This window comes from Phycodurus eques, chromosome 19 (genome assembly GCF_024500275.1).
Source record: "Phycodurus eques isolate BA_2022a chromosome 19, UOR_Pequ_1.1, whole genome shotgun sequence".
NCBI classification, from domain to species: Eukaryota; Metazoa; Chordata; class Actinopteri; order Syngnathiformes; family Syngnathidae; genus Phycodurus; species Phycodurus eques.
The window spans coordinates 7,573,550-7,587,259 of record NC_084543.1 but is presented as its reverse complement, the minus strand read 5'-3'; the positions used below and the strand labels follow the sequence as shown (position 1 = coordinate 7,587,259).

General features: G+C 44.5%; 1 protein-coding gene across 6 annotated transcripts in view; it reads right to left on the bottom strand.

The window, feature by feature from the left end:
* raraa (retinoic acid receptor, alpha a) overlaps nt 1–13,710 on the bottom strand; it is a 167,529-nt gene that overhangs the window by 43,745 nt on the left and 110,074 nt on the right. The window contains exon 1 of one of the 6 annotated variants that reach the window (XM_061705659.1): nt 2,760–3,502. The exons of the other annotated variants lie outside the window; for them this stretch is intronic. Within the exon in view, the coding sequence (XP_061561643.1) occupies nt 2,760–2,937 (178 nt within the window). The 5' untranslated portion in view covers nt 2,938–3,502. Of the gene's footprint in view, nt 1–2,759; nt 3,503–13,710 lie in introns of those variants that run through there. 6 annotated transcript variants of the gene reach the window in all.

The following is a 13,710-nucleotide window of genomic DNA, read 5'->3' as shown; positions in this document are numbered from 1 at the left end:
CTGCCCGCCAAGCAATCCCTCTTTTCCTTCATAACCCCCCGTTTGTGTGTGTGACAGTCATGTGAACAAGGCCATGCACATTCTTTCATGCGTTGAGTCCGTAATTGCTGGGAGGTTTTTGACGGGCATTTAATATGCAAGACCAGAGCCTTTCATTACACTCATTCACCATTATCGCTCTGCATATCACCAACATACTCGTGACTTATTCTGTTTAGAAGACAAGTTCACAATTGACCATCAATATAAAAATGTGGAGCCTTTATCCCACTGTTGGCCACGACAAATGCTGGAAATAAGATATGTCAGTGGTGGTTTCGATACTAGCAGGTTATTTTTAGTTTTCACGAGCCCAGCAAAAATGACACTGAGTGCACATTGTTTCCATACGAAGCATGTGTATGCTCACTGCTATTTAATCTTAAATATAAATATCTTTTGTCATAGTTGTTAAATGGTCATGATGGCTCGACAGTAATACGATAAATATGATCTGTGGGGGGGTGGGGGGATCCATCTGGCCCCATCTTGTGCTTCTAATTTGATGTAATTTGATTTGATGTAATTTGAGAAACCAGCGTGCCTGAGGAAAAGCAACTAATCAGAGACGTAAGGCGACGGATGATTGACACCTCGTAAATTGTGCCTTCTGTCTCATTGGTTCTTTTTCTTCAAACGTGCTGGTTTCTTGTCTGTCAAATTAGAGGCACAAGACGCGGCTCATGTACTACTGTCAAGTCATAATGACTGTTTTAACAAATCAGACTGGAGGGAAATGTCAAACTCCCCCTTAAACTCAAGATTTCAAGTGATGACGAGTGGGTCTAGATTAGATTCAATTTAAACTTAGTCTATAATCCATATTGGGGTTGTACAATTAACTATGGTATTATAAGGGGGCGGCAACTGGTTAGAGCGTCTGCCTCACAGTTCTGAGGACCGGGGTTCAATCCCCGGCCCCGCCTGTGTGGAGTTTGCATCTTCTCCCCGTGCCTGCGTGGGTTTTCTCCGGGCACTCCGGTTTCCTCCCACATCCCAAAAACATCCATGGTAGGTTAATTGACAACTCTCCAGCACGCCCGCGACCCTAGTGAGGAGAAGCGGCTCGGAAAATGAATGGATGGATAAAAAGGGGCATCCCCCATGTAGAAAGAACCCAATCGGAATACATTGTAGTATTTTATTTTATTTATTTTTTTACTAAAGGAGTCCTCAGGTAACATTATTTTCAAATATGCAATGATTACCATACCCACTAAAATCGAAAAGTGTATCGAATAAACTCTTGCATGAAGCTTGCAGGGGCTTCCAAATGAGTCTCAAAAATTAAGACAAAACAAGCTTTTGAATCCCATGCACAAAACATAACACTACCCAGAGACAAGAGGTATTTTAAGCTCGTGCTTTAAAAAGAAAAACAGAGCATGCCGGCTGATGTTTTGGGAAATGTCTCATGCTTTTGAACCTGGCTGCTTAGAATTCCTACTTAAGATGCAGAGGCGAAGACAGAAACGCGCCGTGTTTTGTTTTCTGTGCCCTATGATCTAATAAGTCCCACAGCCACGTGACGACACCAGTGCGTGTCGCACTGCTTTCTACACAACACCCGCCGCCGCCACCGCTCCCCAGTCGGCCACTGAATATTTTATTACGCGGGACCGGTGAGGCAAAGGGAGGCTATAATGCTCACATCGACCCACCCACCCGCCGGCCAACACACAGCGACTCCACGGCGGAGCTGAACAATGTGGAGTGGAGTGTGGGATCAGAGGTCTTTTCCTGGGCCAAACCCCCACATAGCCTCGCTCAAGCTCACATGCTTCGAATCAATGCTGCCACTAAAGCGGTTTAGTGGGCCAATTCAATAATTACAATCAAGTGTGCAGCGTATGCTGTTGTACTTTGGAGGCCAGAGGTGGGATTTTACTCGAGGTATCAGGCAAAAGCAAAATAGTGGTAAGCACTAGTGGTCGTGAGGGGTTTTATTGCTCCCACAACACATCAGAAATCCCCTTTTAAAAGGAAAAAAAAAATTCCTTTGTCATGTGCTTCTAAAGTCTCGAGGCGAGGAGGAAATTGGCCCCTAAGAGCCTGTTGAGATTCCTGCCTTTTTACACTCCTTCAGCTGTGAAAGACAACAGAGCTATCTCTCGCTTAAGGGCCCGCTTGCACTGGCCGAGCTGCCAAAAAAGACTTTGTTGTTGCAATAAAACTCTATTGCATCTGCACATTCGGTGTCATTTCACTTTTTAAAAAAATGCCATGCAATGTCACTAGGCCCTAATAAAACTACTACACTAAGCACAAACAACAAAAAGCACTCCTCCAAATTTGCACAGATTGCGTTTTAAAGCTTAATACTTTTAGTCAAGGGTGGTTTTTTTTTTTTGGACACATGAAACCCGAAGGACTGCTCAGAAATTGAGACTTGTGGCCACAGAGATGACCAGGAGGTTGCAGACTGGCAGGTATGGTTTCATCTAATTAAAGGCGGCGTGCCTTGCAGAAGAGCTGTGTTTGTATTAAGTGCATATTTCAGGGGGGAGCAAAAAGCCTTGTGGCTCGAGGCTGAGGAAAAACACCCGACGTGGGATGCACACAAGTGGGGCTCAAAAAGTGGGTCAAGTGTATACTGTATAATGCATAATATGAAACTCTGGATTAGTGACAAAGGGTGCATTTGTGTAAAAAACTGAACATTAAAGGGCATCACGTGAAATATAATCCACACAATTCAGTGGAAGTAAGGGGTTACCTACAGTGATTGGAGCCGTTCCAGTGCTGGTTTCTGACGGACGAGCTGTAAGGATGAGGGGCCCCAGGTACCAGACCTTTCTCCGGGAGCAGACACCCTCTGCTCTGGTTGTAGTAATCCATCATCAAAAAGGGGTTCGGGCTGGGGTTCAGGCCCACTACGTCCACACTTTCGTACATCATACGGGCCAGAACGGGTGGTCGTTATGCCACACACACGGGGGGGAAAAAATGAAAATAAATAAAGAATTCAAAGTAGTGCGCACACCAGCCGAGGTAGGGACAGAGAGCACCAAACGGAATCACAGAAAAACTCATAGATCCATTTGAACATGTGCCATGGCGTTTTTTTTTTTTTAACGGGATGTGACGTTAGTGGAGGACATTTAATACAATCTGCATGGTGCAGCGGAGCTCTGGAAAGAAAGAAAAAAAAAAAAAAGAAAAAAAAAAAACGCAGGAATGCGCCGATTTCAATCCCAAAGCGGAAAGCGCACGCAAACCAGGCGACTATGAAAGAGGGAATCCCGTCCGACTGCAGCTTTTTTTTCCTCTCTCTCTCTCTTAACAGTCCGCGCTCGTCCCCCGGCCCCTCAAGCCTCGTCCAGTGCGCGTTAAGCGAGCCCGCAATTCAGCAGTCGATCCGAACCGGCGTCCGTCCTCGGATTCGTCAGCAAAAGCTCGCCGGTGGCGTCCGTGCGCGTAGAACGATCGAGCCCGCACGGACTGAGCGTGTCGCCGCTATCATGTTCTGCAGCAATGTGACAAGGCGCAGCAGCTGGGGGCTGAGGCTCCACCCCCACATTGCCCCCCCCCCCGCTTTCATCCGTTGCGCCTCCTCCGTTTAACCCATTCCGCACGTCACCGCGCTCCTCCACAGACCATCCCGAGACAGGCACCGAAAGCGGCCTCCTTTCAGTCCTACTTTAAGTTCTAAAAACATGTGCTGTTACCACTTTGCAACATATTTCCCATCCGCGTCCCCTCCTTCCATCTCATTTGACCCTGCGCCCCCCCCCACTCCTCCCTACCATCCTCTCATCACTCCCAACCCTCACATTCCCCCCATCCCCCCCTCTCCCTCATTTGCCTAATGCTATGCAGCTGAACTTTTCCTGAACCCCGGCAAGTAGGCAGCCTCACCTCCTGGTGACCCACTGGATGACTTGGATTCGCCACTCCGGCTCGCTCTCGTCTCACCATTATTCAAGGTTTCCCACCTTGAACACTCAATGCAACACCATTATACTTTTTTCCCCCCCTTTTTTTTTTTGCAAGGCGCCTGACTCCGGGGGCCTGAGCGAGCATTTAGCATCCAGAGTCAAGGTGACCGTTTCCTCACAGTAATTACAGCCCCGGTCAAATCCAGCTGTTTACTGTTCGGCCGCCAGCTTGCGTCTCGTCCCAGATCTCAGCCGTCGCTCCTCGACGTTGCAGCATTCCATACAGTATTGTTGCTACTTGTTATGCAATCGTGAGGCTTTGGCGGCTTCGATACTTGTGCCAAAGCAATCAACGTGCAGCACACAAAGACTAATTTCCTTTGGTTTGGAAAAGCACTTGTTCCCATAGGAGATAATGGAACACAGAAATAATCTCATCTGGGGTCAAACAGTCGCCATTATAAAACCTTGGATGTTTTTTACCTTGGCTTTGGTTACGGCATCAGAGTCGTGAGTGAAATCCTTGTCTTGTGTCCGTTATGTTCGTATATGTTCGCTGACAGGAATCCCGTCAAAATTCTTCTGCTGTTTCCCATTCTGAAGTTGAGCGTGACCCGAAGCAGAGGTCCTACCTCGTCGTCAATCCACAAAAATGTCTCCTTCCTGGTTTACTTAGCATTCCCTGCCATTGCTGAGCCTTGCTTTGTATCCATCACACGGGCTTCTTCTCTATTTTGTATGCCTTCCAGTGGCAGCTTGACAAAAATTACTAAAAACATTTTCACAATCACCAGTCCAGTGTGTTGTTGAAAGACAATATCATTGATCTGTGCGTGTCATGTGATGCAGACAGAGTACAGCTGCTTGCAGGGATTGCCCCTCTTCACTGACTGGGACTGCCCCACAGTGCAGCTCATAGTATACGTCCACATATATTTCTATATGATGTTTTTTCTTCCAAGACCTTATGCAAGGAGACTATATGCCTGTTCGTGAAATAGAGTTTTATCAGTTCGATTGAATCAAGCTGTTACCTATCCTATTACCTCAACAATGCCTCCCCTCTGCCACTCCCCCACCTGAACCACAGCTGGCTCTCACCAACAGCGCTTTGGAGTGGGATTATCTGCATGGAAGGGTTGGTGTGTGCATGCGCGCGTGTGTGTGTGTGTGTGTGGTGAGCCGCCCCCACTCACTGTGACACTTTATTTAATGCAGGCCCAGGCTGTGTTTACCCTATGTGATAAGAGCACAGTGTGCATTACTGAGTTGCGCCCTCCCTCACCTGCACTGATAGCACAACCACACATTCCTTGACGCTATTAGCAGTTTGGGTAATAGCTGTCAGAAGATGCAAATTTTCCAGGCTGTGGTGAGAGGGTTCATCAGACATACTGTGATAGACCAGAGCAAGCCGAGAGAAAACAGATGAGCATCACGGTTATTGTGAAGGGGGATGGGAACAGAGAGGATTAAACCTATAGAATTGTTTGCGCAGTCCAATGTGGGGTTGAAAAAATAAAAAAAAATAAAAATCAAATCCAGGACATTTGCTTGCAATACGACGGAATGTCAAACAGTAAAATATATCCTGAAAACTCTTAATTTTGAACTTCAGTCTTGTGTGATCTATCTATAAAGAATGGACTAGTCTATTCTAATGAGGTTTTACAGGTCTGGAAAAAATAAATAAAATAAATCAATCTGACAGCTGCAACTAAATTCAGTTTCCCGCTGCTCGAATTCTTACTTGTACCCCAAAACTGGACGACATCACACCAGTCCGATAATCTCTATGCTGGCTTCCTGTAAGGTTTAAAATCTTACTGTTGTTCTACAAAGCTGTAAATGGTCTTGGATATAAATATATTCAAGACCTTTTATTTCTGTTTGAGACTTCCAGAGCCCTCAGGTCATTGGGTGCAGTTTTCGTGACTGTTTCTCGAACTAGAAACAAAGAAAGAGAAGCAGTGTTCTGTTTCCATGCTACTCAAGTAAGAAACAAACTGCCTCAAACCCTGAGATCTCCTCAAGCTGTCACTATATTTAAATCTGTCCTGAAAACTTAATTGTTCACTGTTACTTATTCATAATTAATTTATTTTATGCTTTTATTATGTGGTTTTAACTTGATAATCCATGTTTTAATTTACCCTGCTTTTATGTTAGGATTTTATCTTGATTTTCCATCTTGTCACTTGATCTTGTTTTTAATTATTATTTCTTTTCCTCTTGTCACGCACTATTTGCTTTGAGTGTGAATGATGCTATACAGATAAACTAAAGCCTTGCTATCCTGGGGAATTTTGGTACCATAAATAATAATATTCTCAACTCATGTAGGAGCACCGCTACATAGGTGGAACCAAAGGTTGAATGGCAGCTATGTGGAAGTGAATCGCGGGACGTTGGGACTTCGGTGTGAACTTTAACAGCCAAGACTAACGCATCCCGCTACGTATATGTACTATTGTCTTCTGTACAGCACACCAGATGCTGACATGGACCCAAGGTGACTAATTGCCATCTCTACCGATACAGACAGTATGTCTGTAATGCGGCGGCTTTGTAGAAACAGCACGAAAGATCCAAGGTGTAGTTCACCTTAGATAGACCCCAGCCTCTGCAGTGACGCTGAACGAGATAAGCGTTCTAGAAAATTGATGGATCTTTACGAGTTTCATGTCAAATGGTGAAGCATCAGCGGGACTAGGTTGGTTTAACATGAAAGATGTGGCACCATCAAGGTGGTCTCCCGGTCTATATTGCATCTCCGTGACTGTGTAATTGCAAAATGGAGAAAAGAGGGTCACAAGAGGTTCAACTGGTGTTATCACTGCGTTGCAGGTAGCTTGGTCTTGGTCCAGCCTCAATAAGTATCATGCCTAAGAAGTTGAAGAGGCTATTTTGGTTTAGAGCATAGTCTGATAGTGTAAGATTAAAGTTTTGATCTGCTAACTTGATATTCGGAGGTCAGCCTCAGATGCGTGGCTGGAAAGTGGCACAGAAAATCCGAGCAATGCAATGCGCCCGATTAAAGCATCAAGCACACATCGGAAACTCGCAACAATAGCCGGTTATGCAAGCGATCTGGAGCAAAGCTGAAAATGAGCGTTCGGTGGAGAGAGGAGGGGGCGGTGGGATTTTAGAAGAGGATTCAAAGAGTTTTATGGGTGAGGGTGGAAAGGAGATTGCTGGCTGGACCTTGAGGGTGTCAAACTATTTTTACTGCTCCCTCTCGCTGCTTTTCTTCAAGCCAATCAGGGGGTGCGAGGGAGCAGTAAAGAGTGGTCCTTAAACCATTCCTCCGCCGAGGAGATGAGCCGTCGGGTTAAAACAAACAATAGGCCGTTATGTCATTTGGATTATTGTGCGTGATAAAAAGAGAGCGGAGGAAGAGCAGCTTCACTGGATCTGGTAGTGACTGAGCAGATCTTGGGAGCATTTTTGAACATTCAACACATTCTGGCCAGACTCTATCGACATCTGAATTCAAGTGTCCCATGACTCATGTTACTGCATACTTTTATTCCTCTTCATGTCAATGAACACTTCCGACGCAGAGTGTACTTTATCGGAGTGGATGTTCAAATCGAATTGAACAAAACCATTGGAGTGTCTAAGTCATCAGGTGAGCCAAATTGGCCAAGAACAGGTTGGACTAAACGCCGTCTCGTGACAAGATAAGGCCAGATGCAAAGTGGATGCGGACTAATTTTAAACTTCCTGTCCGCTTTGGTGGCTACGACACAGACACGGCCCTCACGCCACACCTCCCCCTGAGCTCTCCTGCACATGTGCCTGCAGCTGGCTAAGGCCCAGGCGCTAAAGAGGCCGGGGCAAGCCCTGGCAAAGCCTTCTAGCTTCCCTAAATCTTCACAGCAACCTTAATAAAGCAGCTCAGCAGGGGAAGATCAGGAGAGAAATGCAGCACGGGAAGTTGTTTTTAATGGGTTGGAATGAAGTCGGAACATTTATTGGTGAATGTCTAGGCATATGTTTAAATGCGAATGACCTAGTAAAAGCAGGAAAGTTTTTGTAAGGTTTCACATATATAGTGAACACTGTATTATGCATGCCAGGTCAGGAGATGGCAGTTGTAGAGAAATTGTTCCACTTTGCAGGTTTATCCGAAAGTGTCTTTTAAATAAATGTTGCCAGTTGTTCCACTTTGCAGGTTTATCCTAAAGTGTCTTTTAAATAAATGTTGCCAGTCTGCGTACATATGGGTTTAAAATTTGACATGCAGGTATATAAACGAGACATTAGCAGTGAAGTCAAGAGAAGAATTGTATTCCGTGTATCATTCCTTCTTTCCACGTTCAAATGGCAATCCAAAAATGCTAAAAATGTAATTGTTAATGTAATATAAAAAAATTCTGATTTTTCATATTTCAATTTAAGGCTCAGATTTAAGTCTTTTGCCACACATTTCCCAAACGTAGCCTGGTGTTTCAGTATGAACACTAGGGGGTGCAATGCAAAACGAGTGCATATTGTAGATAAGAAGGAGTAAGAGACGAAGAAGAACGTAAGAGTCTGGTGGATATAAACAAGTAGAAATAAATGGACGTCATGTTACCTCTGTGTGTCAACTATAAAATAAAGTAAGTAAAAGTTAATACAAGACTGCTATTTCAGAATACATCAATTATAAAATAAAATTATGGCAGGACAACTGTCTATTTGACATGCCGCTTCGCCGCCGCGTCGCGATGGGAACTCCGCTGCCTCGGCCGGAGCGCAGCAGCGCATTTGGGAGGAGGCAACGGGGCTCGCGAAATTTGCCGCCTGCTTGGTGACGGCCGTCTCCGTCGCCGCTCGAGCGAAATTCCTCATCCATTTAGCAGAGGAGGATTTGCAGTCACCTAAAAGTGTTGTCATCCGTGTCCTCAAAGCATCAGTGTGTTGTACCATGTTAGCCACCACAATCAGTCCGGACCACAACAACGATCCCTCGGCCAGATTATACTAAGGATGTAAAAAGCGTTATTGTAATCGGTTTCATGCATTACAGCATGTCTGACGTAGAAAATATGCTTTCACTGCTCTTTGTCCAATCGCAACTGTTTCAACTCAATCAGGTGCACATGAAACACCACACGTGGACGAGTAGACTTGGGACATTAAAAAACAAACTGCAACATCAGTTTTTGTTTTTCTTTGCCAATTGACAATGGAAAGAACAAATGATACAGATGATTCAGTGTAAGCACAAATACTAAAAGAACACTGCAGTCCGCCATTGTTGTTTTGGTTGTGACGGAGCCTTGCATGCCAACATGAGTATTTAACACGTCTGGACATGTCCTCCATTTTCCGACAAGCGTTGTCAAAGTTTAGATGGAATTGATAAATGGTGTCATTTTAAAAAAAACGAAAAAAAAAAAAAAAAAACAGCCACTTTGAGTGCAGTTTTCAAATGTTTCCATTTTCAGGCTCCAAAATGCCATCGTTTTTACTTGCGTGAATCTCTTGGCTTGCATCACACTGCGCGCTATAAGATGTTGACTTGGTGATCAGCACGTACCATAAGCATGGTCACAGCACTTGCCAGCATGTGCCATCATTGCCTTCCTTATTGCCTGTATGTGTCTGTGTGGGCACACTGAGGTGCATATTTACTTGAAAGTCTGCCTAGGACTCTTGTCAGCATGTGTTGGTTTTTGTGCATGTACTGTATGCGTTTGTTTTCCACAACTGATTTGTGTGCTGTGGCCAAACCCAACAGCTGTGCCGACGTATAATGAGGGTCCCGACCGTACAAGGTGAGAGAACAAGTTGCGACTATCAATGGACACTGCGGCACTTGTACCTCGTTCTGTCAATCTACTCAGCACATTCATGATAAAGGGGGGAAAAAAACAGCTGGACTGTAGTTAAGCTGCTCTATGGACCTCTTCGCTATAATTTCCCATGTCTTTTCCAAAAAAGACCCTCTTAGTGGCTGCAGGTATCTTTAGAGAGTTGGTTCCTATCATTATTCCTTTAACGTCCCTCCAACAGCCGATTCCAGCATTTATGGTACACAGGCCTATATCTGCCCATAAAGCCTTTTATTGTTAAGCCCCACTTTGGTGACCGTAACCTGGTTTTCCCATTTTTTATGGGGACCTTCACTATATCACATCGGACGAGGACAAAGCTGCCCACCATCGGTGTTTACCAAAGTATGGTCCGCTCATAAATCCATCAGGTCCGGCGGCATTCTGGAAATACCTCAGCGGAGAGGGGGCGGGGTTGTGGGGTGGGGGTGGGGGGGTGGGGTGGGGGGTGGTGGGGGGGGGATTATAGTTTATTGTATTGCTTGTAATCTTCCACACACTGTGGCCTTGAGTTAGAGTGCCCATCTCCGCAATGATCATTAGGCTCGTGCTTCTTTCCTCCGACACCATCACTCAGCGAATCAAAGAGAAAATTGCTATGGATGTTACCCTGGAGGAAGGATATCTCAGGTCACGCAATGGCATCCCATTGGCTGTCAGGAACACAGGCAAGTTTACGTGTGACCAGACGTGGCCAATTCCATTAGGAATGACAATAAGTGCCATGTTTGTGTCAAATACAGGGAATCAAAGTGAGGTTTAATGATAAAAAACACAAAAAACTCAAATTTTCACATTGTGCACGTGACACGTTTAAGTCATAACTGATGCAACCGACACAGTAAGTATGAAGTGCAGGAAGGCTGGAATGGATGAAGACTGGAATTCAATCTGACCTTCCCTGACTCATAAAACACTCCGAGTTGAAGTGCACAGTTTGCAGTGGAAGCTTTCTCTGATGTATTGCGAGTTTCCATTCTCTAAGACTTGACAAAGTTCCTTCCAAAGTCTCTTGAAGGTATCAAGTTAGTTGGAGAAATGATAGAAGTGGAGGAAAGTTTCTGGTTAAAGCACTCAGTCAGCCGGTTGAATTTTGAAAAAAAATATACACACTGGAATTATGCGTAGAAATACTCCATATTTAAGTTAAGTAGACATTCTCGCCGAAGGGTCATATCACATGTTGGCTGAAAACCATTAAACTGACAACTTGGTCTGGAGAAAGATGATGTGTTGCGATAAAGAGAGAAGTGAAGCATCTGGCAGAACTGTGAGCTGAATTCACTACAAAAACTACCTAAACACACGCTCACAGACTAGGACCGATGTGACTTTTTATTTGATTACATTGACATACGATGCCCGTTATAGGTGAAAGTCCTTGAGACAAAGAGACCTTGTCTCAAGGACTGGTCTCTTTGTCTCAAGGACTTTATAAGATTTTTTTTTTTAAATAAAGGCTTTTACCCTTTTACCTCTTGCACACTCATAACTGATTCAAATACACTTTTGCTCTCACTCTCAGACAAGTTATTTGTCACGCTAGTTGAAATTTACTATAAAACTGACACAGAGAGATTAAACATATATTTAAATGCCAACATGTTCAAAGAAACCATTCAATTTCATGTAACGAAGGTAAGCTCGCTCAATGCTAATATATGATGCAAAACGCCGTAGACGGGCTAACGGAAATTCGCAGAGATGTTAGTATGTTACAGTAACTATAAACCTTCAAACAACTGCTACTTGACACACATGGAGCAGCAACACATACAAACAGTATAACAGTCCAGTAGGCATAAATTGGGGACTTATTTTTCTACGGAAGTATTCATCTTTTTTTTAACTAACACGGAAATGCCCGTATGTCGAAAATTTTAAGAAGATGAATGTAAGTAGTACCGACGGGCACCGACTAGTCCACTAGTCGATACATTGACTTTACCACTGCGGAATGACAATTATAGCTTGAAGTTGATTATTTCTCCAATCATGTGTTCTGGCATTAACAACACCGATGTCTCATTGAAATCAACAGGTGAGCAGTAGGCGCAGCAAATTAGCAGCGGTGCCTCAAGTGTAGAAAAATATTTGAACAAATTCACTCAAAGAAAAAAAAAAAAAGTCTATCCTCAAATATACAAAAGCACAAAGTGCTACGTATTAACGCCCATCTTAAAATCACCTTAACGTCGACTGCAAAAAATCTAAAGTTTTTCACCCCCTACCTATTAACTAGTATTAAAAATCTGCAATACAACGTGGGTGTGAAAGATGAAGTGCGATATAGCGGTGAACACTATTTTCGGAATCGCTACAGGTAGGCAGGCTCTTGAACGCAGCCTTGCCCCTGTGGCCTTGACTCAAACATTCCATCCATCCATCCATTTTCTGAGCCGCTTCCCCTCACTAGGGCGTGCTGGAGCCTATCCCAGCTATCATCGGGCAGGAGGCGGTGTACACCCTGAACTGGTTGCCAGCCAATCGCAGGGCACATACAAACCAACAACCATTCGCACTTACATTTAGAGTTGTCAATGAACCTACCGTGCATGTTTTTGGGATGTGGGAGGAAACCGGAGTGCCCGGAGAAAACCCACGCAGGCACGGGGAGAACATGCAAACTCCACACAGGCGGGGCCGGGGATTGAACCCGGCCGGGTTCTCAGAACTGTGAGGTAGACGCTCTAACCAGTCGGCCACTGTGCCACCGACTCAAGCATTCAAAGAAATCAATTAAAATAAAACACAAAAAAATGTTTTATTGTGTGTCTTTCTTTTGATTTCACCTGTGTTATTCCATTTCCCTCTGGCAGAGATCTCGTTGGGAGTCCATGTAAAAGCACACCAACCCCCTTCTCCACGACTTTTCACTCTCGCCAAGTACAGCAGAGAACCCATTTCCTGCTTCCTAATCACACGTGTGATGCTCAGGGTGTCTTGGAGGGGATGAGACGAAATGGCGGGGGGCGGATGCTCTGCGGTTCACTTTAAGTGGATTGCCCTCAGTTATGCCCAGGCCAAAGCATTACAACACCTCTGTGTGTGACCTCTACTTAAGTGGTGCCCCCTTCGAGCGACGCCGGGGGAAGGCACGCTGCTGTGGCGCTTAGTTTAAACTCGAGTGAACCACACAGAGGTTGAATATCATTGAGCTCCATGCACTCCCAAGCATTATTGTATGCAAATGATGCAACAATTTGCATAGCACTAGTATTCTGTTTTTCTCATTACATAACTGGTCAATTGATTTATTGTTAAAAAAAAAAAGAAGATTTGAAAAATAAACAATGTAATATATATATATATATATATATATTAATCAAATGAATAATCAAGTATACATAGATGGATTCTAAATAATAACAAATATAAGAATGATTTTTGTGTGGAACATTTCTATGCTACATCATGGAAATCTATAATGCCTTCCTCACATGAGGGAAGGTTCCATCTGTCCGTTTTGAAAATCTAATGTGGCCCTTGATCTCTGTAGCATGCTTCTATGGTGTAGTGGCCATCACACCGGTTTTGCAAGCAGAAGGTTCTAGTAAACTGTTTTTTTTCCCATGTTGAGGTAAAATGTGTTTAAAATAAAAATGGTTTTAATACTTTTTCCAGTGTGTGTCAAATGTCCACAAAAATGCAAAGCCAGTTCAAATGTTAATGAAATGTGAAAGCCCCTTTGCTTAGCCAGCAAGTTGGGATGTGGGGACAACAAAGGCCCTTGGGTGGGGGTGAGCGACAGACCGCCACGGCTGGGAGCATGACAAATACCCCTGCCATCGCCGCCGCTGTGGCCCTTGTTGCCCTGCATCTTCCAGGGAGGTTGGCTGGGGGGTTGTTGTTTGGGGGTCCGCCTCATTCTAACCTGGGGGAGGCCAGCAGGAGGAGAATTAATGGAATGGATGACTCTGCCACGTTTAAAAAAGAAGGTAGCAGAGTGATGATGGTGAGGGAGAAGG